This window comes from Piliocolobus tephrosceles, chromosome 6 (genome assembly GCF_002776525.5).
Source record: "Piliocolobus tephrosceles isolate RC106 chromosome 6, ASM277652v3, whole genome shotgun sequence".
In the NCBI taxonomy this organism is placed as follows: Eukaryota; Metazoa; Chordata; class Mammalia; order Primates; family Cercopithecidae; genus Piliocolobus; species Piliocolobus tephrosceles.
In genome coordinates, this window is record NC_045439.1 from 30514248 (window position 1) to 30540586 (window position 26339).

The following is a 26339-nucleotide window of genomic DNA, read 5'->3' on the forward strand; positions in this document are numbered from 1 at the left end:
CTACTACTACTACTGCTACTACTACTACTACTACTACTACTACTACTACTACTACCGCTACTACTACTAATAATAATTAGCTGGGTGTGATGGTGTGCAGCTGTAATACCAGCTACTCAGGAGGCTAAGGTGAGAAGATCGCTTGAGCCCAAGAGGTTGAGGCTACATTGAGCTATGATCACACCACTGCACTCCAGCCTGGGCAACATTTAAAAAAAAAAAAAAAAGTAGAAGTGAGGGAGTTAGGGGACTATTCTAAATTAAAAGAGACTTAAATAAACTAATTGTGTGATTCTTGATTGGATTCTGGTGTGAACAAAAGAGCTATAAAAATACTTTGAAGACAACAGTGGGAAATAAATTTGGAGTGAGTAATAGATGGTGTTAGGAAATTATTCATACTGTTAGGTGTAGACTTGTGGCTTTCTAGGAAAATATCTTTTTTTTAGATACATGCTGAAGTGTCTAAGTAACATGCTATGATGCCTATAATTTGCTTTGAAATAATTCAGCAAAAAATTATGTATAAAACATACATTATATTTTTAAATATTTTATAAATTATAATTTAAGTAAATACGGCAAAATGGTAGTAACAGTTGAATCTAGTTGATGGATATATGTTGTTCATTATACTAATCTTTTCTACTTTTCTGGGTGTTTCTAATTTTAATGAAAAGTTAAAACAATAAAGAAACTAGACGCATAAAGTTGAAGTTTAACAAAAGAGAAAAAAGGCAGGGTTGGTATGGAGGAGGGTACCAGCACCGAGGTTGTTCCTCAATGCATGTGCTCAGTGAAAAACAATGGGACATTCTCCACCTAATGGTTGGTAATTCCTAACATGCTGGGGACCAGAAAACTACTCTACACCCAAAACACAGGGTCTCAAGATCCCTGCCATGACTACAGGTGATGGAGGAAGGTGCTTTTAGATAAAAGTGCCTCCCTGCCCACCCCAGCCTCCTGTGGGATATATTTTAATTGTGTATACCTGAAATCAGAGAAGAAAACAATGTGGTAGAAGAACACTAGAGGCTGGGCAGGGTGGCTCATGCCTGCAATCCCAGCACTTTGGGAGGCTGAGGTCAGGAGTTCAAGACCAGCCTGGCCAACATGGTAAAACCCTGTCTCTACTAAAATTACAAAAATTGGCCAGGCATGGTGGCGTGCACCTGTAGTCCCAGCTACTCTGGAGGTGGAGGCATGAGAATCGCTGGAACCCGGGAGGTGGAAGTTGCAGTGAGCTAAGACTGCACCACTGCACTCTAGCCTGGGTGACACAGCAAGACTCTGTCTCAAAAAAACAAAAACAAAAACAAAAAAACAATAGATGAGACACCAAGTAATCTGGCTTCCAGCTTCTAGTCCTTGCTCTCCCACAGACTAGGTCCACAATCCTGGGTTTTTCTTCATGGTAGAATGATTCCTCCCACTTCCAAAATTCTGTCATTCTATGGATGTATGAATTGTGGCAAACTGAATTCAGGTACCTAGGAAGAAGGTACCTAGGAGGAAGGTGCCTAAGCAAAACAGATGTAAATGGCAACACCAAACACTTATCCATTTAAGCTGATATGAAGGGGACACAGACAAAAACAGAGAGAACACAGGCTACAGAGAGAAATGAGAATGTGTCAGCATAAGGACTTGACTGATGGTGAATAAGCCAAGCTAGGTAATGAGAAATAATATATTAACGAATTCAAAGCTAATGATAAAATAATAATATCCAATGTCTATTGAGGGTTTACCATACATGAAAGCTTTAGGAGGATTATTTGCTGAATCTTATGATATGATGAAGTAGGTACTACTACATACTAAGTGTACTGATGAGGAAACTGAGGCTTAGAGATTAACTCAGCTAAAAATCATACTATTTGTAAATAACAGGGCGAGGATTCAAACACAGGTGTGTCTGATACCTGAGCTTTGCAATGAAGCAGATGATACACGATTGCCTAGTGGCTAGTTGCATGCCACCTAGAACGGGCTTGAGAGGACAGAACCGCCATAGAAAACAACCAATCTGGGCTGAAACAAAGTACCCAACAACAAGAGAGACTAGATCCATGCCATCCAGACTGATAATACAAATATAAGACCTGGCAAGACCAAACTGAAAGGACCACATTTCTTTCATTTATTTCCTGGGCTCAAGGTAAGATGTACCTGTCAATGATACAAATATGTTCAATAAGATAGGAGGTCCAGAAAATAGCATGGTCTAATCCTTACCCCTTTAATGAGGCAAGTCGAGGATTAGATTGAGGGAAGCGTTAAGGGCAAAGTCAGAATTAGAAAGTGATGCCAAAATCATATTAATAACAGCTTTAACAGTGGGCCAAGCTGTGTTAGGCTGCATTCAGTATAAATCTTCGCACTTGGAAGACAGCTGTGTCTTTACTGCATGCTACAAGATATTTTCCTCATACCAACAGTGGAGTAGCTTTGAAGAAGGAGGGCCTGAATCAAGGACATGTGATTTTGCCACAAGGAAGCAAAGGGGAAAAACTATTTAAAGGTGGGGAGAGGGAGGCAGGGGAGGAAAGAAAGAGGGAGCAGGAAGGAGGGACAGTCCTAGGTTCGAATTCTAGAAATGTCTCTTTCCGGCTGGGCAGCCTTGGGCCCATCATATCTCCACTGAGCCTCCGTTTCCTCACGTGTAAAATGAGAATGATCATGAGTCCCTTGCAGGTCTACTGTAGACACTGGAGAAAATCCCTGGCATAGAGTAGACTCCTAATAAATAGCGATAATAGAGGCTGTTATATTATTTTCAGAAATAATAATAATAGTAATAAAACGCAGACTTCAGAAGAGAAATCCTTAATGCTTAGGGTTGAGACAACGGGAGTTTTTGGTGGCCAGATGTTATAGAGCCTTTTACTTGGGGGAGGCCTTGCACATATTTCATTCTAGGGATCCAATTATCTATTCGAGCTTCCCTGAAGAGAGAGATATCCGTTAAAGCTGCCCGAATCAAGAAGAGGAAACCACAGTTCTGTAGCTCACTGAGACGTAAATGTGATGTTCAGGATAGCCACAGTGTTGGCAAATGCTCTACTGGTGTCGCACTTCCCAAATATTCACACATAACCTGTAAGAAAAAGAGCCATATCCTACAGCTCAATACAGAGTCATCAAACTGCCCAATTTAAGTGACTCGTGGGATAGGGCTGCCAGTAGTTTGTTGAAGAGGCTGATCCAAAGAGAACAGATTTCAGCCCTGAAAGTCATTCTTCAAATTCACCCTGGACTTTCCCACCCTGGATGGCATCTTCTTAATCTCAAATACATCCTTTTGGGTCATCCTAAATCAGCTCTCCCTCCTTCCTCTTCTTGGGTCTATATACCTTTCAGACACTTATAAAGACATGCCCCATTTCCCCATACTTTTTGCCATTCAGCCAACATAAACATTCTTTTCAACATTCATCAGAAATCAAAACCTATACATTTCTGTCATTCTCTTAACTCCTTTCCGTTTATTAAAATCAACCCAGCATGTGTGTAGCCAGAAATGTGCACAATATTGAAGGTGTAAATTCCCAACACTCTAAGAAGCAACCCCTCCTGGCACATGACTTAGTGACTTTGTATAAGCACAGTCTGACTTGCTACCTCAACCAAATCCAGGATGGAATGACTTGGAGCAAGTTGAGAGCAGTAGAAGCATGCTGTAACCTTGATGCTTTAGGAAACCTGATCTCTCACAAGGCTCCTCACGGGTGATGATGGAAAAGAAGTGAGGGCAGCTTGAGAGAAGCATTAACCCATGGGCTGGCGGCCCACATCATGTGAGACCTAGAGAGAAATGCCCGGCTTCATTCCCCGCTCTGTGTCACACAGTGGTGAGACCAGGGACACTGCAGGTTTCACACTGCAGTTTTTAATTTTGCTTTAGTTGTAGGAGCCCAAGGAGAAGACACTATAAACACAGAGCAAGGTCATGGCTAGCAAATTAGTATACATTTCACTATACCTACTATATACCATCTGAAAAGTAGTCCCAGGACAGGCGCAATGGCTCACACCTGTAATCCCCAAATTTTGGAAGGTCAAAGCAGGAGAATTGCTTGAGCTCAGGAGTTCAAGACCAGCCTGGGCAACAAAGTGAGACCTGAGCTCTACAAAAAGTAGAAAAAATTAGCCTGGCATGCTAGCGCACGTCTTTAGCCCCAGCTACTCAGGACACTGATCTAGGAGGATTGCTTGAGCTTAGGAGATAGAGGCTGCAGTGAGCCGTGATCCCACCACTGCACTCCAGCCTAGGCAACAGAGCGAGACTCTGTCTCAAAAAAAAAAAAAAAGTGTCACCAGTAATCCTTAAAAATATTTTTTAAATTTCTAGAACTGTTTCCCAAACTTCTGGATTTCATAAACTATCAATATTTCAAAAAGCAAATTTCTGTTTGTGTGGATTGGCAGTACAGCTTAACAGCTTTTTATTTTGTTAAGAATTTTTTTTAACCATTTCTTCTCTCCATCATTTCATTACAGAATGGACCTTTCTATCTCCCCAAATTAGAAAGGACACAAACCAGGATAAGAAATGGTCCTTTAGATGGAATAAATTTAGTTTATGAAAAACTTACTACATTGTTCTTGGATTTCTCCTATCAGTAAAAACTTCCTTATGCATACACCAGTGTTAAAACATGCTACAGTCTCTTTTTCAGCTTATCAGTCCAAGCCCCAGGTTAATTTCTCAGGTTCTTTTCCCACCCTTTCCCAAATGAGCAAGGCTGAAGGCCAGCTCCTCTACCACCCCAGCTGAAAATGGCCTAACAGGAAAGGCCGGAGCTAGGAACAGTCACTTAACCCATAAATTTTGCTACTCAGCTTCAGGCTGCACAGAAAGACCCTCCCCACTCCTGCCCTTGAAATAGCACGCTGCCAACCTCTCTAACTCTAGAGGCCTTTTTAGATTAACCTTTCCTAGTGCTCAGCACAGCAACTGCATGGACGAACACTTGTATTCTGGTGACTTATCTCTGGTCTCTGGGCCTCCCTCATACCCATGTTTCTGGTCATTACTTCCAAGTCACACCTCTAATGCCAGAACACTGTCTGTCTCGATAGCTAATATATCAGAACGTCCCTGTCATTAGTACCAAGGGAAAATGGACAATCTGTCTCTGCAACAACCCCTCTCATTCTTTTCTCACCAATAATATCATCTGAATAAAAGAAAGAAACAGTGTATGCTGAAACAGTCCAAAAGCAATTAGCACATAATGGGAAAGTAGTATGTATTCAACTAATCTTCACACAGATAATAATTGTAACTTTGGACAAAACATATAAAACCACTATTAGAAGATACTGGAGAGGAAACAAAAGCAGGCAGAGACTGGAGATTTTATCCTTGAAAGAAAAGAACTGGACTGGTAAAAATCCATGCTCAAATAGATTCTCTGAGTGTGAGTGCACTCAGTTGTACAACAACTGGGTAGCTGGAACTCCAGCAGAAAGCTGCAATTTTATTGGCTTTAAGAACAAAACTCGGGGCTGCTAGAATGGCTAGAAATAGGGGAAAATCCAGAGAAGGAGGGAGCCCCCAAATATGTACACAAATTTCTCTAAAATTCTTAGTCAATACCTGAAGTGTACATGCATGAAGGAGACTCCAAGAAACCCAGTGAAAATTAACTGCTGAAAGGATAATAAAAAGCTGAGTAGAGATGAAATTTCATTGCAAGGCAGGCAGAGTTTGGAGTCTGAGTTCCACAAAGTTAGACGTGCTTGGTACAAACATTGAGTCTTTCACTGAAATCCCAGAAGGGCCATCTTAGGAGTAAAGACCATGCCCCAGGACTATGGGATTTGTTCAAGGACAAAGGCAAAACCAAAATAGACCCAACCTAACACAGTCCAAAACCAAGTTCCCACAAGTTTAAGGTGATCCACAAATAGTTTAACTGCCTACTAAAACAAAAATAAACATTTTTCGGAGGAAGGTAATTCCAGAGTTACTGTAATTTTTCATCTACAATGTCTTATGTACAAACAAAAATTACTAGACATATGAAGAAGCAGGAAAATGTGACCCATACTCAGAAGAAAAAGTAGACAATAAAAACTGACCCCAGATATTAGAATTAACAGATAAGAACTATATAAGGAGCTTAAAAGCAGATATATGTTCAAGGACTTATGGGAAAAGATGGCCATAATGAATGAACAGATGGGAAATCTAGGAGAGAAACAGAAGCTATATAGGAAAAAAACAGACGAAGAAAACTAAATGGAAATTTCTAATTTAAAAGTAAAATATCTAAAATGAAAAAAATCAGTTGGGCTTAACAGCCGTTTGAATAAAACAGTAAAAATCATCAGTGAACTTAAAGACAGACCAATAGAAAATACCCAGTCTGACGAACAAAGGACAAAAGATGGGAAAAAAATTAATAAGGCTTTAGGAACAAAAAACATAGAACAAACTTATGGAACAATATCAAACAGTCTAACATTTATGCAACTAGAGTCCCAGGCACAAAGAAAGAGAAAAAAGGGCAGAACAGATATTTGAAGAAGTAATCGCCTAAGACTTTCCAAATTTGGAGTGACAAATATCAACTGTGAGATCTGCAAACCTTAGCAAATCCTAAACAGAAAAAATCAAAGAAAATGACACACAGTCACATCATAGTCAAAGTGCTAAAAAGCAAAGATAAAGACAAAATCTTTAAAGCAGGCAGAGGGAGGAGAAAAGACTTACATACGGAACACGCGGGGGGAAAAATGGCCAGAGGACAAAGTTATGGCAATTTTTAAAGTGCTAAAAGAAAAAAAAAAAAAAACTCTCAATCTGGAATTCTATATCAATATAAAATATCCTTCAAAATGAGGATGAAATGAAAACATTTTCAGATTTCAGATAAACTAGATAGAGAAGTTGTTCTTGGTGAATCTGTACTACCAGAAATGCTAAAGGAAGTTCTTCAGGCTAAAGAGAAATGACACCCCCAGATGGAAACTTGGATCTATTGGAAGAAATGAAGAACAACAAAAAAGGCAGAATTTCTCTCAGACAACTGTTTAAAGTAAAATGACAAGCTGGGCTTGGCGTGGTGGCTCACACCTGTAATCCCAGCATTTTGGGAGGCTGAGGTAGGTGGATCACTTGAGGTCAGGAGTTTGAGACCAGCCTGGCCAACATGGTGAAACCCTGTCTCTACTAAAAATGCAAAAATTAGCCAGGTGTGGTGGCGGGAACCTCTAATTCCTGCTACTTGGGAGGCTGAGGCAGGAGAATTGCTTGAACTGGGAGGCAGAGGTTGCAGTGAGCCAAGATCACACCACAGCACTCCAGCCTGGGCAACAGAGTGAGACTCTGTCTCAAAAACAAAACAAAATAAAACAAAAACCTGACAAACTGTATTGCAGAGTTCTTAATATAAATAGTTTAAAAATATATGGTATTAATACCACAAAGCACTGGGGGGACAAGTGGACTTCCATGGCTGCAAGGGTCTCACATTTTATATGAAGTGGTATAATTTTTTTTTTTTTTTTTTTGAAACGGAGTCTCACTCTATAGCCCAGGCTGGAGTGCAGTGGCACGATCTTGGCTCATTGCAACCTCTGCCTCCTGGGTCCCAGTTCAAGCAATTCTCCTGCCTCAGCCTCCCGTGTAGCTGGGATTACAGGCACGTCTCACCATGTCCAGCTAATTTTTGTATTTTTAATAGAGATGGAGTTTCACTATGTTGGCCAGGCTGGTACTGAACTCCTGACCTCATGATCCTCCTGCCTTGGCCTCCCAAAGTGCTGAGATTACAGGAGTGAGCCCCCACACCCCACTGTGGTATAATACTAACTCTATGTAACCAGTGATAAGGATGCATATTTTAAATCCTAGAGCAACCACTTAAAAAAAAATAGTATAAAAAACTATACCTAAAAGCCAATGGAGGAATTAAAATGGAACATAAAAGCAATGGGCTAAACACAGTGACATAACTCTCCATTATACTGGGTAAAGGCATGTGACCAGAAATGTTTCAGCCTATCACTAATGACATTTAACATTAGTCAGTACCCTTTTCCTGTAAAGTATCATTATTTAAAAGAATATTTTACTATCATTCTGCTCCTTCTTAGTAATTATTGACGTGTCACATAAGAAGAAGAAATCTAGCCTAGCTAATGATTTCAGTGAAGCTTTCTGATAACAACCTCACGGTTTCTAAGCAGATTACATATTCTATATTCACAGCACACTCTCTCTATCTCCTTGCCTCTCCTAAATCCTAGCTTCCCCCATGGACTTCATTGCTCTTGCGGCTCTTTCAAGTAGAGTCTGCTCATTCTTTAAAACCCCACAAACCCAAGTCCCAAGACAGTACTCTTGTTTCACTCCCCAAAGTTCCTCTAGACCATTACTCTTCCAAATTATTATGAAACACTTCTTTCAAAACTCATACCATTCAGCTATACCACCTCTCTCTTCTTCATTCCTGTCACTAACAATGCCCTGAGCACACACTGACCAAAAATTTGGGCATTTGGCTCCCTCTCCACAACTATTCTCATTATTCGAAGCAAAGTCAGTGTTCACATGAACAGTTCTAATGTTTAGCCTTGTGGTTCCCAGACCCTTTAAATGCCAATGGCCTTGCTACTTCTTGAAACTCCAGTCATAACTGGAACTGCTCCATCTCTGAACTATCCAGTCCCCTCCTTCCCTCCTTATCTAACAACTTCCTTCTTGGTGTCATTTCTTTCCCTATCAACCGAGTTCATTCCCAAGGTCTATGACATCATGCCACCCCCCTTATCTTTTTACCGCACTTCCCCTTGCTATGGCTGGAATGTCCCCTCCAAAACTTGGGTTGAAATTTAATTGCCATTGTAACAGTATTAAGATGTGGGATTTTTTTTTTTTTTTTTTTTTTTGAGACAGAGTTTCGCCCTTGTTGCCAAAGTGTGCGATCTTGGCTCACTGCAACCTCCACCTCCCGGGTTCAAGTGATTATCCTGTCTCAGCCTCCTGAGTAACTGGGATTATGGGCCTGCACCACCACGCCCGGCTAATTTTGTATTTTTAGTAGAGATGGGGTTTCACCATGTTGGTCAGGCTGGTCTCAAACTCCTGACCTCAGGTGATCCACCTGCCTCAGCCTCCCAAAGTGCTGGGATAAAAGGCGTGAGCCACCATGTCCAGCCAAGATGTGGGATTTTTAAGAGGCAGTTAAGCCATGAGAGCTTCCGCCCTCATGAATGGATTAATGCCATTATCACTAGAGTGGGTCCCTTATAGAAGGACAAGTTCAGTCCCCTTTTGCCTTACCCTCTCATATGCCCTCTTGCCATTCCACCTTCTGCCATGGGATTACTCAGCAAAAAGGCCCTCACCAGATGCCAGCACACTGATCTGGGACTTCCTGGCTTTCAGAAGTGTGGGAAAATAAATGTCTGTTGTTCATAAATTACCCACTCAGTGGCATTCTGTTAGAGCAACATAAAACAGAATATGACATCCTCTAAAGCCTGCATCAAGCCAACTACCTGCTTCCACTGTGTCAAGATCCAGCCTGCTCAGGGGTGTTGGAGAAACTTGCACAACCATGTGAATTAAGGCTAAACAAATTCATGCTCTGCCTTTCCTCAGCAGGATCCTACCTGGTCTCCCTGCTTCCAGCCTCACCTACCTCAAATCTGTATTGCATGCCCGCAGGGGCCCCTGGGAGTTACAAAGAGTTCTAGATAGTGAGGGGAAGCTAGGTTCCAATCAGGAGGCATTTCTATGTAAGTATTTCTGGTAAATTGCCTAACAAGGTCTTTGAAGAAAGGCCATCTGAATATTGAAGACTCAAGTAACTCAGCTATGATTTCTGTTCCAATTATAAGTATTTGCTTTTATACCTGATTTTGAATCTATCATTTTGAATTGTTTGTCTTAAAGAAGGCCTCCAAATTGCATAAGCTTCAGGACTCACAAAACCTGGATCCATTCCCGTCCAATTGTTGCCAAAGTGTTCTTTCTAAAATGCAAATCCAATCATACTGCTTCTCCACTGAAAATGTGTTTGTACTTGGAGATCATGAAGGGTCTGTGTGTCAAAAAAGGAATCAGGAGTTCATGCTATAGGTTCTTCATAGAGACCCCAGAATATATGCTGATGGCCCCCATATCTGTTATCATTAGTTTCCAACTTTCTCTCTTAAGCTCTATACCAAATTTTCAACTTGGCAGACCTCTTTGAAAATCCTGAAGGCAACTCAAATTCAGCATGTCCCAAATTGAAGTAATTATCCTTTCTTGTTCACCAACTGCTAACACTCTTAAATTCTCAGTCTCAAAAATGTCATTATCCATTCAGTCTTTTCAGCTACATGTGGGCTCAACTCCAGACTCTCCTTCTCTCCCACTTCCAACAGCCAATCTGTTACCACGTCCTATCTGCCCACCCTCAAACAGGTCTCTTGTCACTGACCTCTCCTCTTTAGACCTCTCCACCAGGTTTTTGTTATTGTTTCCCAAAGTAAGGCACATATGCCACTGGTGAGATGGCTGGAAAAGGTAAATGGATGAACCTTTTTAAAAATAGCCAGTTATGTACGTTATGTACACTAAGAAAAAATAAAAATACCACAAATGATCATTTCATTGAAAACTTTTAAAAAAATAAATGCATTTAAGTATAAAAGGAAAGTTGATTTAAAGAGAAAAGTTAATAATGTGAGTGGTATGTATTGTAACTGTAAAAATGTAAAACGGTTAAAATGATGGGGAAATGCCAGAAGTTTGGGAATGCTGCCTTGGTTGATGCCTTCATCATCTCTCAGAAGGACTGCTCCAACCGCCTCCCAGCGTTCTCCCTGCCAACAAGCTCTCCCACTCTATCCTCCAGTGTAGCTGCCAGATTCATCTTCCTAGAAAACAAAGTCAGTCACGTCATTCTTTGCTTTAAAATCTTTGTGGGCTCCCTACAACATAGAAAACGAACTCTTATTTCTCCACTTGGAATGCCAAGCCTATGTTCCCAATACATTAAATGGCTTTACCGTGCCCTAAAAGCCCCCGGCCCCTGTGCAATGGCACGCCTTAGAACAGGCTTTGCAGGCCGCCAGAAATGGCTTTTTGCCCTCCTTGCTCATTAGCAAATTCCTACTCGTTCATGTCAACCCACTTCAAGAGCTGCCTCTTTTAGAAAGCCTTCCCTAACTTCCAGGCAGGGTGAGGTGCTCCTTCTGGGTTCCTGATCTCAGATACTACCTCAGAATTATAATTTTTGGTCAGGTATGTGGTTCCCCAACTAGAATACGAAGTTTTCTTGTTAAAATATTTTTGTATTGGAAAGTGTATATTAAATGTAGGATAAATAAGTGAATGAATAAAATTCTACTTATAAATATGTAAATAAAAATATATATAAATGTGCCAGGTGCGATGGCTCATGCCTGTAATCGCAACACTTTGGGAGCCCGAGGTAGGAGGATCACTTAAGACCAGGAGTTTGAGACCAGCCTGGGCAACACAGTGAGATCGTGTCTCTACAAAAAATTTAATATATATACATATATATATAAATGAATGGGCAAAGCAAAATGGAGTGTGGGGGTCGGAGTTCTTCGTTACCACTGGTTAAGAGGACAAACAAAAAGAGATGCAGGAAAAAGAGAAACAGTGGAGAAAAAACAGAGGAAGCTCAATAAAAGAGAGGAAAAAAATAAAGAGAGATGTCAGAACCAGGCATGGTGGCTCACACCTATAATCCCAGAGCTTTGGGAGGCCAAGGTGGGAGGACTGCTTGAAGCCAGGAGTTCAAGGTCATCCTGAACAACACAGCATGACCTTGTCTCTACAAAAAATAAAAATAAATTAGCTTGGTGTGGTGGTTCATGCCTATAGTTCCAGCTACTCAGCAGGCTGAAGGGGAGGATTGCTTGAGCCCCAGAGTATATGTCATAGCCTATTCACTGAATTCTTTCAACAAGGATTTACTGAGACGCCACTCAGTGTGTATTGTGCCAGGCACATGTGGCCCTCTCTCTGCTCCCTGAAATTGCAGGGATCCCTATTGCTAAACCCAATAGAACCTGCTCAGGCCTTCCCTTCCTGGACCCTCTCAGCAGCATCAAACACTGCTGACCCCTCAGTCCTTCATGACACTCTCACTTACCTTGGCTTCTGGACACTACAGGTGCTTGGTTTCTCCTCTCCTCTCTGGTCACCACTCCTCGATTTTTTTTTTTTTTTTTTTTTTTGTGAGATGGAGTTTTGCTCTTCGCCCAGGCTGGAGTGCAGTGGCGCAATCTCGGCTCACTGCAAGCTCTGCCTCCTGGGTTCATTCCATTCTCCTGCCTCAGCCTCCCGAGTAGCTGGGACTACAGGTGCCCGCCACCACGCCCAGCTAATTTTTTGTATTTTTAGTAGAGATGGGGTTTCACCATGTTTACCAGGATGGTCTTAATCTCCTGACCTCGTGATCCACCCCTCTCAGCCTGTAATCCCAAAGTGCTGGGATTACAGGCATGAGCTACCACGCCCAGCCCCTCAATTTCTTTTGGTAAGCTATTTTTTGGCTGTGTGTTTCCTAAACATGAGTGGTTGTCAGCTTCTGTCTGTTCCTCCACTTCCATCAGAAGCCCTCTCCTCTTACTGTAAAACCCTCTCTTAGAGTTTTGGGCTTCCATTTACCACCTCAATGCTAAGGACTTCCAAATCTCCAACTCCAGCCCACAGCCTAGTATACACAAGTCCCACACATTAAAGCCTCTCGGGCATTTCCTGCAGGTTGAATACATCATCCCCCACTCCTCACACCCGAGGATTCATTTAACCAGCACTTACTAAGGACCTACACAATGTCAGTCTCCAGGGAGGAGAACAGCCACTTCTGCAGCTTGCAATTAGTCAGGGAGATGAAACTAAATAAGGACACAAACATATGATTACAAACTGTGACTGAAGTGATAAGTAAAATGTGAAGAAAAAAAAAAACAAGAGCATATAATAAAGGCACTTCACTTAAAGAGTAATATTTTTTGAAGGAGTGATACACAAGTCAAAGTATAAGGAGAGCAGTCAGCCCAACAAACACTAGTGGTAGATATTCTAGGGAATGATTCTTTCTATTCTAGTCTATGAAACTCCACTATCTCAGGGAAGTATTCTAGGGAACTAGACATCATAAGAAGTAAGGAACTAAAGAGGCATGGTAAGGAGCCCAGCACAACTACAACAGCTGACAGGTGTGAAATGAGGCTGGCCACGCAGAGAACACAGGGCTAAGTTAAGAATTTGGGTTTGTTTGTTTTTTATCTTAAGTGCAATGAGTATCCATTAAAGGGTTTGACTGTGAAATGACTGATACACATTTTTACAAGACCACTCTAGCTAAATTGCAGGACAGTGGGAATATAAGAGGAGGTACTAGTCATGAGGCAACTATTGAAGCCCAGGTGGGATGATAGTGGCTCAAATCATTTATCTAATTCCCCCCTAACCCCCGTCCCCAAACAAACACTTTTATTTTCTAACAGAATTCTGTTCACAGCCATAGATCCTGACAAGACTCTGCTCTGGGCACTTTGCCTAAATAGAAGTCAGTTCTCATTACAACAAAGGTATCATTCCCATGAAAAGTTTCACATACCAAGAAAAGATTTCTGAACACAGCTAGTGGTCTATTTACTCCAAAAAGGAGTCGAACCAAATTCCAACGTTACAATAGAATCTGAAATCCTCGGGCATACCTTGGAGATTTTTCTTGACCAGCAAACACAAAAACATAGAGAAAGGTATGGTGGCTGCGCTGAAGATGCAGCAATAAAAGACAAGGCTAAAAATACTGAAAGCTCACTGTTTAGCTCTCATAACATTACCAGTTATTTCAGTGTCATACTAGAAATGTTGACCTCATATGGGTCATTTGTGAAAAGGCAAAGGGGCTGGTTTTCAAACACTTGGTCCATTTATCAAGGAAGGCAAGAGGGGCTGGTTTCAAATACAAAGTCACTTATGATCACCCCTCTATCACCTGTATGGTCAACTGCTCCACCAACAAATCCACCACGCCATGCTCTCTCTCTTGTCTCCAGAACTCGGCTCATGCTCTTCCCTCTACCTGGAATATTCTTCCCCCACTTCTCTTGGCTAATTTCTACTCATCCTTCAAGTCTCAGCTCAAACATGATTTCTTCCTGGATCACCTTTTTGGATATCCCTGAGAATAAAATGGGCTCAACGTATGTACTCTCATATCTTCTGTAATCATCTCCACCTGACACTTCTCTGTAAGCCCCTAGGTCAAAGTTCTAGAAGACACGGAGCATGTCTGGCTAATCATTGTATTCCAAGTTCAAAGCACAATACCTGGCACACAGAAAGCTCCCAATCAAGTTACATAAATGAATGAATATTTCCTTTTTTCCAAGGTAACTGAGGTCACCAAGGTCACTCCTGCCCTCTTCATTTTCTACTCATCTGCCCCCAGAACAACAAAATGATACAAGTCGGCAATTAAGGATCATTCTTTGAAAAGACTGTCAACTTCCAGACAGAGAGTTGCATTTTGTTGATGGAAAGGTGTTAGCAAACAACTGGCCAACAGCACAAGCAGAAATGCTACTACGAGGGACAAATAAAATGGGTCTCAAGTGGCACAAAGAATTCTTACCAAAAGGATTCCTCAGCCAAATGTTTCTTTGCCGTAAGGGCCAGTTGTTAGTCTATGAAATATGAATATCTCTGTATCTTGGACAGAACTGATATTTAGGATAAATTGATAATACATTCTAATTCTCGTGTGATACAGATAAGGACAATAAAGGTTAGCAGGTGTTGGGCACTGCTCTAAGAGCTTTATATATTATATTTAACCCTCCAGCAACCCAATGAGATAGATACTACTATCATCTCCATTCAACAGATGAGGAAATTGGTTTAGAGTGGTTAAGTAACACACCTGGGATATACACCTAGTAATTGGCAGAGCTGGGATTAAAGACAAAACGATCATCCTTTCTACTTCTCAGATTACATAGAAAATGACAACAAGAGAAGACTTACGGTGCACTGGGCTAAGCTCTTGACACATATTTCTCACCTAACCCTCCCCATAGGTGAGGAGGAAAATCTTAAAGTGCTCTTTGACCACCAACTTGCACTCTGGGTCTCACAGAAGCCAGCAAGAAGGCATGTTTTCCTGGGGCACTTGAAGAGCCTTTGACAAAGCCAGAGCAGTGCTGGCGGAGAACCTCAAGATGCTGATTTCCAGTTGCAGGCTCTACCCTGAGATGACATTCCCTCCCACACAGCGGCTGGCCCCAGGGATGGGCCAGCGATGCACATCTGCACACCCCAAGGGAGAGTTCAAAACCAAAGCATGCCAAGCATGACATAAATATGAAGTGTGGAAAACACATTCCTTATGAACAACTCCATATCAAATTCCCTGCATCCCTCTTCGGCAACGTTATCAGAAGCATCATTCAGTCCAGCTGATTGGAGAGTGGCTACGAAAAATGCTGGAAAATGTGACCAATCAGGAGAGTTATTTTTGTGAGAAAGAAGAAAAATGTCACCAAAAAGGGTCAGCAGATAACCCTATTGGGCTGAAAATAACTGCCTGGCTGGCAGACCAGTAAGGGGACAGGCGGAGGGCGAGAGACGTAATGCAAAGTGCCAAGGGAGCTCCAGCCGAGGGAGGCTGCTGGGGGATGAGGAAATTGGCCTAATTTGGGAACATGAGCCCAGCAGCATTTCTCAGATTCCTAAGAGGGAATCTGGCTAACTTTCAGTTCTGCGTCCTCGGAGGAACACCAAGGGGATGGGGGGAGAGAAAGGGAACAGCTGTGATTCCAACACTTCTCTAGACCACTGAACGAATAAGGGTGATCAAGTGAGAACTTACTCCCATTCCAAAAGAGACCCCAAGGGAATGACCCTGAGTCTCTCCGCCCTCTCCAAAACCCTCTTCTGTACTTGGAGGTCTTTCTTCTTCCCATCTAGCAGGTAGGAGAGGTTAGGCACTTGAGTCAGAAAGACTCAACTAGAGTCAGATCAGCTGAATGCTTCTGACAAGTTACTCTGACTCTCAAAGTCTCCATGTCCTCACATGCACAATATGATGATAAGAGTACCTACTTCAAGAGCTACCATAAGGCTCAACTAGGACACTGCATGTAATGAACAGATAGCTAGCAACTGTTTCAGTGTAAGCTATGACGATGATTATTAAAAGGACAATCTGCAAAATAAAAGCTAAGCCAAAAAGAGATCTAGATCCCAGCAAGAAATGCTCATCCAAAAGATGAGCTAGCCCTGGAGAGGTTTTGCCAAAGATCACTTTTGCCCAAACTCGGTAGAATGTAACTTTTTGGCAGAAAGCATCTGGGTCTGTCCTTGAAAGAGTTCTGTGAGGGCACAATCGTTTGAATCAATAGAAGGTCAAGGCTCAGGCAGAGAAATCTGGTTTAACTCTCAGACCTGTCCTCCCCAGAGAAAGTTATACATCACAGACACGTAGACACTCATCATAGAACTATCTTCCAGCAAAATCCTCAATACCTACAATTCCAACTGGAGCTGCTAGCTGAACCATGCTTCTAGTGATCCAAGCCTGATTTGCAACAGGTGCACCCCACCTCCGCCCAAAAAATGTACAGTCATAAGCTTTCTTAGTACTTACCATTTCTTCTTGGGTTTCTCTGTGCCAGATACTGTGCTAAGTACTTTACATGTATTACCTAATTTGATCTTCACAACAACCCTAAAAAAGTAGACACAACTCCAATCTACTCCAAACTAGTAAAATTACACAAAGAGTTCATCTTTCTGGTAAATTTTAAAATTAGACAGTTAAGTGATTTGAAACGTATCAAATGACCAAGCAAATAAAAAGACTTTTCCTCTTCTCTCAGAGCAGGAAGAAGAGTTGAATTACCTGGACTGAACCACAGGCATCCTACTGGCACCGAGTCCTAAGTGGTTATGGAGACAACCAGAAGGAAAAGATCAAGAAGAGAGTTCACACAGGCCGCTCAATCAGGTATCCTGGAACTTAGGGCATACAATTTTTTTTCACTCAACTCCAAATTAAAAACTGGAGAAGAATGTAGATTTTTTTAAGCTAAAATAATTCCTTCTTTTCATACCCAGGGCTACAAAAAAAGAGACCTTTCTATAATTTCTATTTGTTTTAAATTGACATGTCATTTCTGAACTGCCTACTCAAGAGCCATTCTCCTCACCTCCCTCACCAAGAAACCCCGATGCTATGTATGGTAATGTGCCCATGAAAAACTCCTCTGAAACTGACAGTGTGGCTGTAAGATCCAGTTCTGACCAATGAAATGCAACTAGAGGTCTCCTTAGTGAGGTTTCTGGCTACTGTTTTCCTGATAAGAAGGGGTACACCCTTCTTACTGGCATGCACCTTGAACTCTTCAATGATTCCCTCTCTTCCCACCTAGAATGCATATCTGATTCCAGGAGAATGACCAGCCATCTTGCAACCATGAGAACAAAAGTCACAAGCTCCAGATAGCACAGCAGGAAGCTGGAAGGAGCTAGAGTAATGCAGGACATGCTCCAGTGACTGCACCCACTCTGCTCTGCCCTCCACTGGACTCTTTGCTACGGGAAAGAAAAATTGCTCCTGTTTGATTCAAGTACTGGAGTTGTTTCTGTTGTAGGCAGCCAAACTCAATACTGATTGATAGAGGAGGCCACTTGAAAAATCAATCCATCCTAAAAGACAGGAGTTTTAACTTCAAATGGAAATGGGAGCCAGGTAGATCTAATGTGAGTAAATCTGACTAGATGTATCAACGTACTAAGCAGTGAACTGGAGAGGGATGGATGCATGTCAGCTATCAGCAGCTGTAGCTCCAGCCAATTGCCACCATGTGGGAATGTCAACCCGGCACTCTCACTGTGCCAAGGCTTCTGATTTTAAAGAGAAGCCCCAAATCTGAATTTCCATATTACGTTTCCTAATTGATAAATGCGAACCAAATTTTAAAATTCTTAACCCTGTATGGATCAAATAAAACATGACTACGGACCAAATTCAGCCTGAAGGCCACCAGCTTTCAACCTCAGTAGAGAAGGTTAAGGTGGAATAAAAAGAATGCCCAAGTTCTAGAGAAATAATAAAGGCTGGCAACATACTAAGCATTTGTGTGTCAGACTGAGTTAAGGGTTTTATCACTTTTTCTTTCCAGCCATCCTATGAAGTATGGAATATTATTATCCCTGTTTCACCAACAGGAAAATGAGGCTTACCAAGATTAACTCAGTATCACAGAAGCTAATGTATAACAGGGCAGGATTTCGGCCCAGGCTGGTATGACTCCTAGGCCTGTGCTTTTACGTAAGAAATGCCTTCTGCAACTAGAAAGCAAAAAAACTTTTCTCCAGGCTCGGTGTGGTGGCTCACACCTGTAATCCCAGCACGTTGGGAGGCCAAGGCGGGAGGATCAATTGAGGCCAGGAGTTTGAGACCAGCCTGGGCAACATAACAAGACTTTGTCTCTACAAAAAAAATCAGCCAGGCATGGTGGTGCATGCCTGTGGTCCCAGCTACTTAGGAGACTGTGACTGGAGGATCGCTTGAGCCCGGGAGTTCCAGGGTGCAGTGAGCCATGATCATGCCACTGCATTCCAGCCTGGGAGACAGAGCAAGACCCTGCCTCAAAAAAACAAACAAACAAACAAACAAACAAACAACAACAAAAAAACTCTCTGCTCTGGATAACTACTAGCCAAACTATGGATAATTGAATAGTAGCCTGTGAACAGACTTCCAATCAGTTCTAAGAGACTCTGGCTGACATGCTCTTTCTTCGCTACCCTTTAATAAAAGCAGCAAAGCGCTGTCCCAATATACTTTTATTCACTAATTTATTGAATGAATGCTTGCACAGTGCTTTTCAGTTTATTAAAAAGTTTCTCAATGTGTATCTCACTTGCCCCCATATCAACCTGGTGGTATTACTATCACTATCTGACAGATAATGAAATGGAGAATTAGAGAGATTAGAGGACTTACTCACAATCCAGGCAATTAGCACCCAGTCCTCTGGTGCGAAGCCCTGTGCTCTTTCTGCTTCCTTCACCAGAGCTCCCAACTCCACTACCTCACTTTAAAATAACCATGTGTTTGAACTAATTTCCACTTAAGTCTAAAGTAACTCCAGCATGTCTGACAGCTCCCAGGTACCATATTTACGTTTGCATGGATATCTTCATCCTAGAATATAGTCAGCAAGAGGACAAAAATAAATATATCAAGTAATAGAATTGGAATGTAAATGGGCATACACACAAGTCTTGGGATCTAACTTTAGAAAGAAACAGCCAAAAAGTCCCACACAGCACAGTGAGCATCTGGCCCCGTGGGAGGCTGCCCACACTGTTTAAACCTCAATTAGCCCAAGGAGAAAGAGATCCTGGAATCCTAACTGGCATCTTGCTTTCAGAGGCAACAGTTGGGTGAAGAGCAGAATGACTTTTCATCATGTTCTCCCAGAAAAATGCTAATGCACAGAGTTTAAAAAAAAAAGGTAAACCTCAAAATAAGTAGGTATTACTGAATGGCTGAAACCCTGAAAGGGTTCATCACACTCTGTGACTACAGAGTTATATTCTCACACCAGTGATTCTTACCTGGGAGCCAAGGGGAAGTGGATGGTAGGCAAGCAGGGTCCACTGACCCCAGTCCAGGAGCTGATTTGGTATGGGGGTCATATAAGGCTTCAAGGCCTAATCAGGTCATCACAGGCTCATTCACCTAACTACCATAGGTGGCTATAACCTCCTTCACAATTAAGTAGACTTTAAAAGATATGTGTGTATATATATACACATACACATACACACACACTCTTAATATTTATATATATATAATATATACTCTTGTTGTTAATTGTATATTTATATATACATCACTATTGTTGCCCAGGCTGGAGTGCAATGGCAAGACATCAACTCACTGCAACCTCCGCCTCCCAGGTTCAAGCAATTTTCCTGCCTCAGCGCCCCATGTAGCTGGGGCTACAGGCACATGCCACCCATACCCAGCTAATTTTTAAATTTTTTGCAAAGACAAGGTCTCACTATGTTGCCCAGGCTGGTCTTGAGCTCCTAGGTTCAAACAATCCTCCTGCCTTGGCTTCCTAAAGTGCTGGGGTTACAAGCATCAGCCACTGTGCCTGGCCTTAAGTAGACTTTTAATTAGTCTTCCTGGTTGCCAGTGATCACGGGAATGTAAATTCCATTATGGCAAGAGATCCTGTCTCTTTTGTTCACTGAAATATGCCAACCCTGCAAAATGGTGCCTGGCACTTACTGTGTGCTTCAATAAATAGTTGTTGAGTAAATGAATGAATGATCTGGTGTTGGAATGAATCCTCCTGGACCCATGTGGAACAGCGTAAAATGCCAGAGGCCAAGAACTGGCTTCCATCAGCTCAGTCATTTGCTTCCTCATTTTCTCTTTAAAGGCACAGACCACTGCAGTTCAAGCTCCCTGAGATCCAGGGTTGGGTCTGGTATATCTTCTTTCATCAAATTCCTACTTTATATCACCTCTCCTAACTGTGCCTCCAATGCTCCACTATCCGCACCTCCCAAGCCCCCTGTCCCAGGCCCCATAACACTTCTACTCAGTTTCTAATGTGTAAGTACATCACACACTCGGTACTTGACTCCACCTCATCCTGCGCAATAACAATTGCATGCCTGTTCTGCCAGGCACTGTGACAGATAATAGGGTACGAGGATAAGACACAACCTCTGCCTTCCAGATGCTCATATCTTATGAGAGAACCAGACATGTAAACAATTAGAATACAATGTAATAAGTGTCATAACGGAGGTGCCATGCCCACAGTTACACACTGACAATCCTTGGACCAAATCCAGCCCATGTGGTGATTTAATATCCAGTCCCTATGGTGATTAGGTTTTCTTAATCAGTTGCTAACCTTTAAAAATTTGTTGCTTTCACATAAAATTTTAGACTGCCAGCATCTCTTGAAGAATCACATCTGGCAATATTGGGCCTATATTCTCTACAGCATCAACCAGCTTTGGCTAAGTAGTGGCTGTCCCTTTAGAGGGAGCATGTGGCCTCCAGTTCCCGGTCCCGCTGCCCTAACCTGCTCTCCTAGTGTCTTCCAGGCATTGAGGCCAAGGGGTGAGCTGCTAGTTTTTCTAGGCCAGCACAGATGTTATCTTAAAGTAATGATTCTCCATACCCACCCTTCTAAAGAGAGAAAATGAAAGATAAATGGACAAGGCCACACAGAGAGCTTAAGAAAGTGGTGGAGAATGCATTTCCTATGAAAATGAAGAATATTCCTACCTATGTGATATGTAAGTGAAGTGTGTCCATGTCAGGTACCCGGCTCATTTGCTCACGCACCTGCCTGACCCATTAGGCTTCTCAGCATGGGTTCCTTCATCTGTTGCAAACCTACTACGGGCCAGCAAGCTAGAAGCTAGGTTTCCTGCTGTCTGGGAACTCACTGTCCAATGAGGGAGACAGATGTGTAAAAAGACAATTCACATATAATGGGGTATGTTCTACAATAGGTACTATGGCAAGTGAGAGGAAGGATTGCTAAGTCAGCCTGGAGAGGTTAGAGAAGAGCTAACTTGTGGCACAGGATGACCCTGAGGCTGACTTTTGCAAAGTTTTTTCAAATGGACAGGGGAAGGTAAAAAGGGGCTCCAAGTACGCTGCCAAAAGTAGTGCCCTGGCAGTATAAAGTATTGCTCATCAGAATTACCCACCCTCCACAAAGAAACTGGATCATTTCCCATAATTCCAGCCTACTTAGAAAAGTTTCCAAGAAAGTAAGGCCAGTAAATGATCTGCTTCCTGCCGGAAGACTGTAGAAAGCTCAGGTCACCACCGAGAGCAAATGTCTAATTGTGTAATCCAACCTTACGTCACCAGTCTGCCTCACTGGCATTTATTCAGCAGAAATGAAAACCTGGAATCCTACTGGATTTTGAAACTTCCCAGTCCCTTGCTTCAGCTAACATAAAAAGTTCTACATTAAGAATATAAGGAAATGCACAGAAACTAGTCTGGCATCAAGGAAAAAAAGTTCTTCATTTCTTGCTACAAGACAAATGCCAAGGAAGGGAATTCCCAAATCAAGATAGGAGAAAGGGTTGGCATTCAAGAGAAGAAATATGGAATACCAAATCTTTGGTCATTAAGGAATCACTAACTCTTAAACAGCTTTTCTTCAGATTTTTTTTTTTTTTTTAGCACCCACCTCTCCAGTCAGAGTCAAAGAGGAATTCTTGCCATTGAGGTGATTCTCGGCCTGCGCTGACTCCCGTTGAGCTCGGCGACCCACCTTGGCCTTCTGTAAGGAGAGACAGAAGGCACTGTTGACCCAAATGTCATTCAGCCACTACAGAGATGACAATCCAGCCGGGTGCGGTGGCTCACGCCTGTAATCCCAGCACTTTGGGAGGCCGAAGCGGGTGGATCACAAGGTCAGGAGATCGAGACCAGCCTGGTTAACACGGTGAAACCCCATCTCTACTAAAAACACAAAAGATTAGCCTGACATTGTGGCAGGCGCCTGTAGTCCCAGCTACTCGGGAAGCTGAGGCAGGAGAATCGCTTGAACCTGGGAGGCGGAAGTTGCAGTGAGTCAAAATTGTGCCACTGAACTCCAGCCTGGGTGACAGAGCAAGACTCGATCTCAAAAAAACAAATAAACAAACAAAAAAAAGACAATCCTGGGAAGGTAAGCAAGGACTGGATTTATGATGATGTAGTGGAGAATGGGATTTGAGTTACCTGGGTATGTTTTTAGAAAACCCTCTAACCCCTTAAAACAAGCACCTTAGGTCAGTTCTATTTGATAGGAAAATAGGAAACTAAGGGTTAATTTCTCACTCTGTTGCCCAGGCTGGAGTGCTCACTGCAGCCTCTACCTCCCAGGCTCAAGTGATCCTCCTACCTTGCCCTCCTGAGTAGCTGGGACCACAGGTATACACCACCACATCTGGATACTTTATTTTACTTTTTTTTTTGTAGAGATGGGGTCTCCCTGTGTTGCCCAGGCTAGATAAGGTTTTCTTTAACAGTTACAGAGATGGCAAAAGAAAATTCTATTTTCTACCCAAAGAAATGCAGTTACAAATTCCTCTAGGATGGGCAGAGACCTTATGCCACAGGTCAGAGAAGAAGGTGGTAAAGGCTCCCATGTTCCTACGCAGGATTTCAGAAAGGCTTAATTTCAAATCTGCAGCTTGGCATGAAAATCATTATCAAACAGGCTTTTGGAAAGAATTCCTAAATTCCATGGCAACTGGAAAACAGTTAGCATTTGCTCTGATATATACAGTAACTGGGTTTGCCTTTACAGACATTAAAGGAAATCTAGTACAAGAATTTTGAGACATTATCTTTGGAAAACAGAGCACTTCAATATTCCTGGCCATCAGATGAACCATTTGCAGGTGTTTCCCAAGGCCCCCCCAGTGGAGACTCTGTGCCTCCAAGGCTTCCCAGCACATAAACAAAACTATTTAGTCAGATTCTTGGGTGCTGAAATATTTATACTTTTGCTTTACTTTGTTTAAAAAACACAGCATTAATATAAGCATTTTTAGATCTCATTTAGTGTGGCTTCGATTCTCACAATAATGGACAGGAACTGAGACCGATGTCATTTTACAAAGGAGGAAACTGAGGCCTAGGAAGGTGATGAAGTGACTGACATAAACCTACGAGCAAAGCCTTCTGATTTCAGATCCTGGGTTTCCTGGGTGCTTTCCACTATATCCTGCTGAAACTTGTTTTAAGATGTTCTAAGGACTGCACCACTAAATTGACAGGGGTTACAGGAGAGCTCGTAAAAACTCTTGGGCAGTGTTGACACTTCAAATTGTAGTGTCATTTAGGTTTCAAGGATGATGGAAACAATCGTTCTGAAAATAAGCAGCTTATTTTCTTCTCAAGGCAGACAATTCCATCCCTTCACCATGATTGCCCTTTTCCATTTTTCATAGCATTGTGTATCTGAATACAGCATCCTGCATATAGTGGTTGTGCTAAAACAAAAATTCAATGATCTTGTCTCTAAATGCTGATCACAGGTGGTTTCTCTAATAATTTTTAAGTACTTCAAGGTTTTAAACTTTTTGAAGACCCTGTATAGATGCACAGGGTAGAAAAACTTCTTTACTGCCTGATTTTTGAGTATGTTAAATGTAGTCTATTTATTGGCCATCTTCTCCCACTGCAACATAATCATATGAGGGCAGGAACTTTCCTTATTCATTGCTGTATCTCCAACACCTAGGACACTGCCTGATACACAGTAGGGGCTCAATAAATATTTGTTGAATGAATGAATAACTACATTCACATCCCCAGGTACTAAAAAACATTCACGTATCAGCAAGGCCTGGTGACCTTCAAAACACTTAGAGATTTCACAGCAGAAACTAAAGACTTGCCCTGGGGCCCAATCTTTTAGTAAGAACGATCCTAATCAATTTTAAAGATAAAAAGGCCTGATGGGGGTTACAAAGAAGGAAGATAAACACTGAACTTGGGTCTTGAATCAAGCTGCATTATTTACTGACTATAACGCTGGGCAAACCACAGCCTCAGAGGCAGCAGTAGCTAACCTCTTCTGACCTCTTCTGTGATAACATATGCCAAGCACTGAGTTACACGCTTCCCATGTATTGTTCCATTTCCTTTTCACTGTAACACCTCCATTCTAGGCATAAGAAAACTAAGGCTCGGAAAGGTTAAATCGTTGTTTAGGTGTTTTTTGAACCCAGGCAACAGCTCTATGCTCCATGTGGCCTCAGTGCCTGAGCACCTAATCACTCCCTCACGTTACAAATCAGTTACAAATCTTGGTTTCCTTAACTACTGAGGTAACTGAGGTAACTCCCACCTCCCCGCGCGGATTACGGGGAAGAAAGGCCGTCCCTGCCTGCCTCCCTTCCATGCATAAAACAGTGCGGCTTTTGCAGGAACTTCTGGGATGAGGTGTCCCAAAGGAAAAACTCTAGGACGGGAGAGAGTGCGACCCCGGCCGGGGCCCCCCATCACCCTGTGATCGATCTGTTCTGGGGAAGTTCGCACTCGGGGATCTAAAAAACGGAGAAAGGCTCGGAAATTTCCCACGGCCCTAGAGGCCGGCGGGGACAGGGTGTTTTCTACTTTTTGAGGATTTTAAAGAAAGCAAACCCCAGGCCAGCAGCGGCGGAGCCCACAGTGACCCGGGGGCGGGGCAGTGAGGCTGCCTCCTCCTGGGCCTCGCCAGGCGCGGCTCGAGGCCTGCCGCCCTGAGTCGCCTCAGAGAAGTTGGGGCCGGCGGGGTCGCTCCTCCCCACCCGCCAAATCCTGGCCCACAAGGCCCCCGCATCGGTCCTCACGGAGGTAGCCAAGCTGTAGCGCAGCTCCTCGTCCAAGTCCAGCAAATCCTCCATCTCCGCGGCCGCCTAACGTCACTTCCTGGAAACCGACTGGTCCAGCCGCTTCCCAGCTAACAGCCCCGCCCCTCCATCCCAATATTTAAAGGGTCCGCAGCATCATCGTTCCTGGATTCTGTATGCCATCCTCCAAACTACCGAATCTTTCTTAAACCTGCCTTGCTTCACATCCGGAAGCAACCTCCGGTTATTAAAACTCACCAAGGCTGCTCCTGCGAGACGGTAAAATAATTTGGTCGTTAGGAACTGTCTGCATTTGTAGCTCTGTTTAGATACATCAATATATTAAGTGCAAAGCACTACTACTGCTAATAATAATTATACTGATGCCTCCCACTTGTATAGCTCTTTGCAATGTACAGAAGGCCGTCACAGTTATTGGCTTAACGTGAGGGGCATAACAACCTTGTGTGGGAAGCAAGGTAAGTGGTATTGTTTCCATTTGACAGATGAGAAAACAGGCTCACAGGGAGTCAGGTGTAATCAATGGTTTACCATGAATTAAGGAAAGTGCAATATACATAATCTCTGCCTTCAAGAGGTTTACAGAGAGGCCAAATCAACACATCAAATAGCTGAGTAGTAATAACTTTCCAAAGTACATTCAATATCTCATTAAATCCCAACAATCCCACAAAGTGAGTAGCAGTAGTATCTCTAACACAACAATAAAGGACACTGAGGTACAAAGAAGGGGCTTGAGGAAAATCACCTAAGTGCCAAGCAGCAGAGCCAGATGCCCTCCTGACACCAGACATTACTGGAGTATTTATCTCCAGCACATACTACTGGGTGCCAGCCATTCCCCTAGACTGGCAGAGGGAGAGGTACCACAAATTCCCAGCCTAATGGGGCAGTTAAGTTGCGTCTTCACTGACTCTTCACATGA

The 26339-nt window shown here is 42.6% G+C and overlaps 2 protein-coding genes across 3 annotated transcripts in view; both read right to left on the minus strand.

Annotated features, from left to right (window-relative positions):
• Positions 1 to 19711, minus strand: part of LOC111554781 (ubiquitin-conjugating enzyme E2 L3-like) — a 22841-nt gene extending 3130 nt beyond the window's left edge. The window contains exons 1-3 of the mRNA XM_023230452.2: positions 19631 to 19711; positions 16905 to 16941; positions 15873 to 15990 (exon numbers count right to left, since the gene is read on the minus strand). Of these exons, the coding sequence (XP_023086220.2) occupies positions 15873 to 15990; positions 16905 to 16941; positions 19631 to 19711 (236 nt within the window). The remainder of the gene's footprint in view (positions 1 to 15872; positions 15991 to 16904; positions 16942 to 19630) is intronic.
• The window catches only part of IFT43 (intraflagellar transport 43), a 100574-nt gene extending 75077 nt beyond the window's left edge, over positions 1 to 25497 (minus strand). For both annotated transcript variants that reach the window (XR_002724903.1, XM_023184536.1), the window contains exons 1-2: positions 25394 to 25497; positions 22255 to 22347 (exon numbers count right to left, since the gene is read on the minus strand). Coding sequence is in view for 1 of the 2 variants with exons in the window: in XM_023184536.1 (XP_023040304.1) it covers positions 22255 to 22347; positions 25394 to 25447 (147 nt within the window). In the remaining variant the exon portion in view is untranslated. The remainder of the gene's footprint in view (positions 1 to 22254; positions 22348 to 25393) is intronic.
• Between the last annotated feature and the right edge of the window lie 842 nt (positions 25498 to 26339).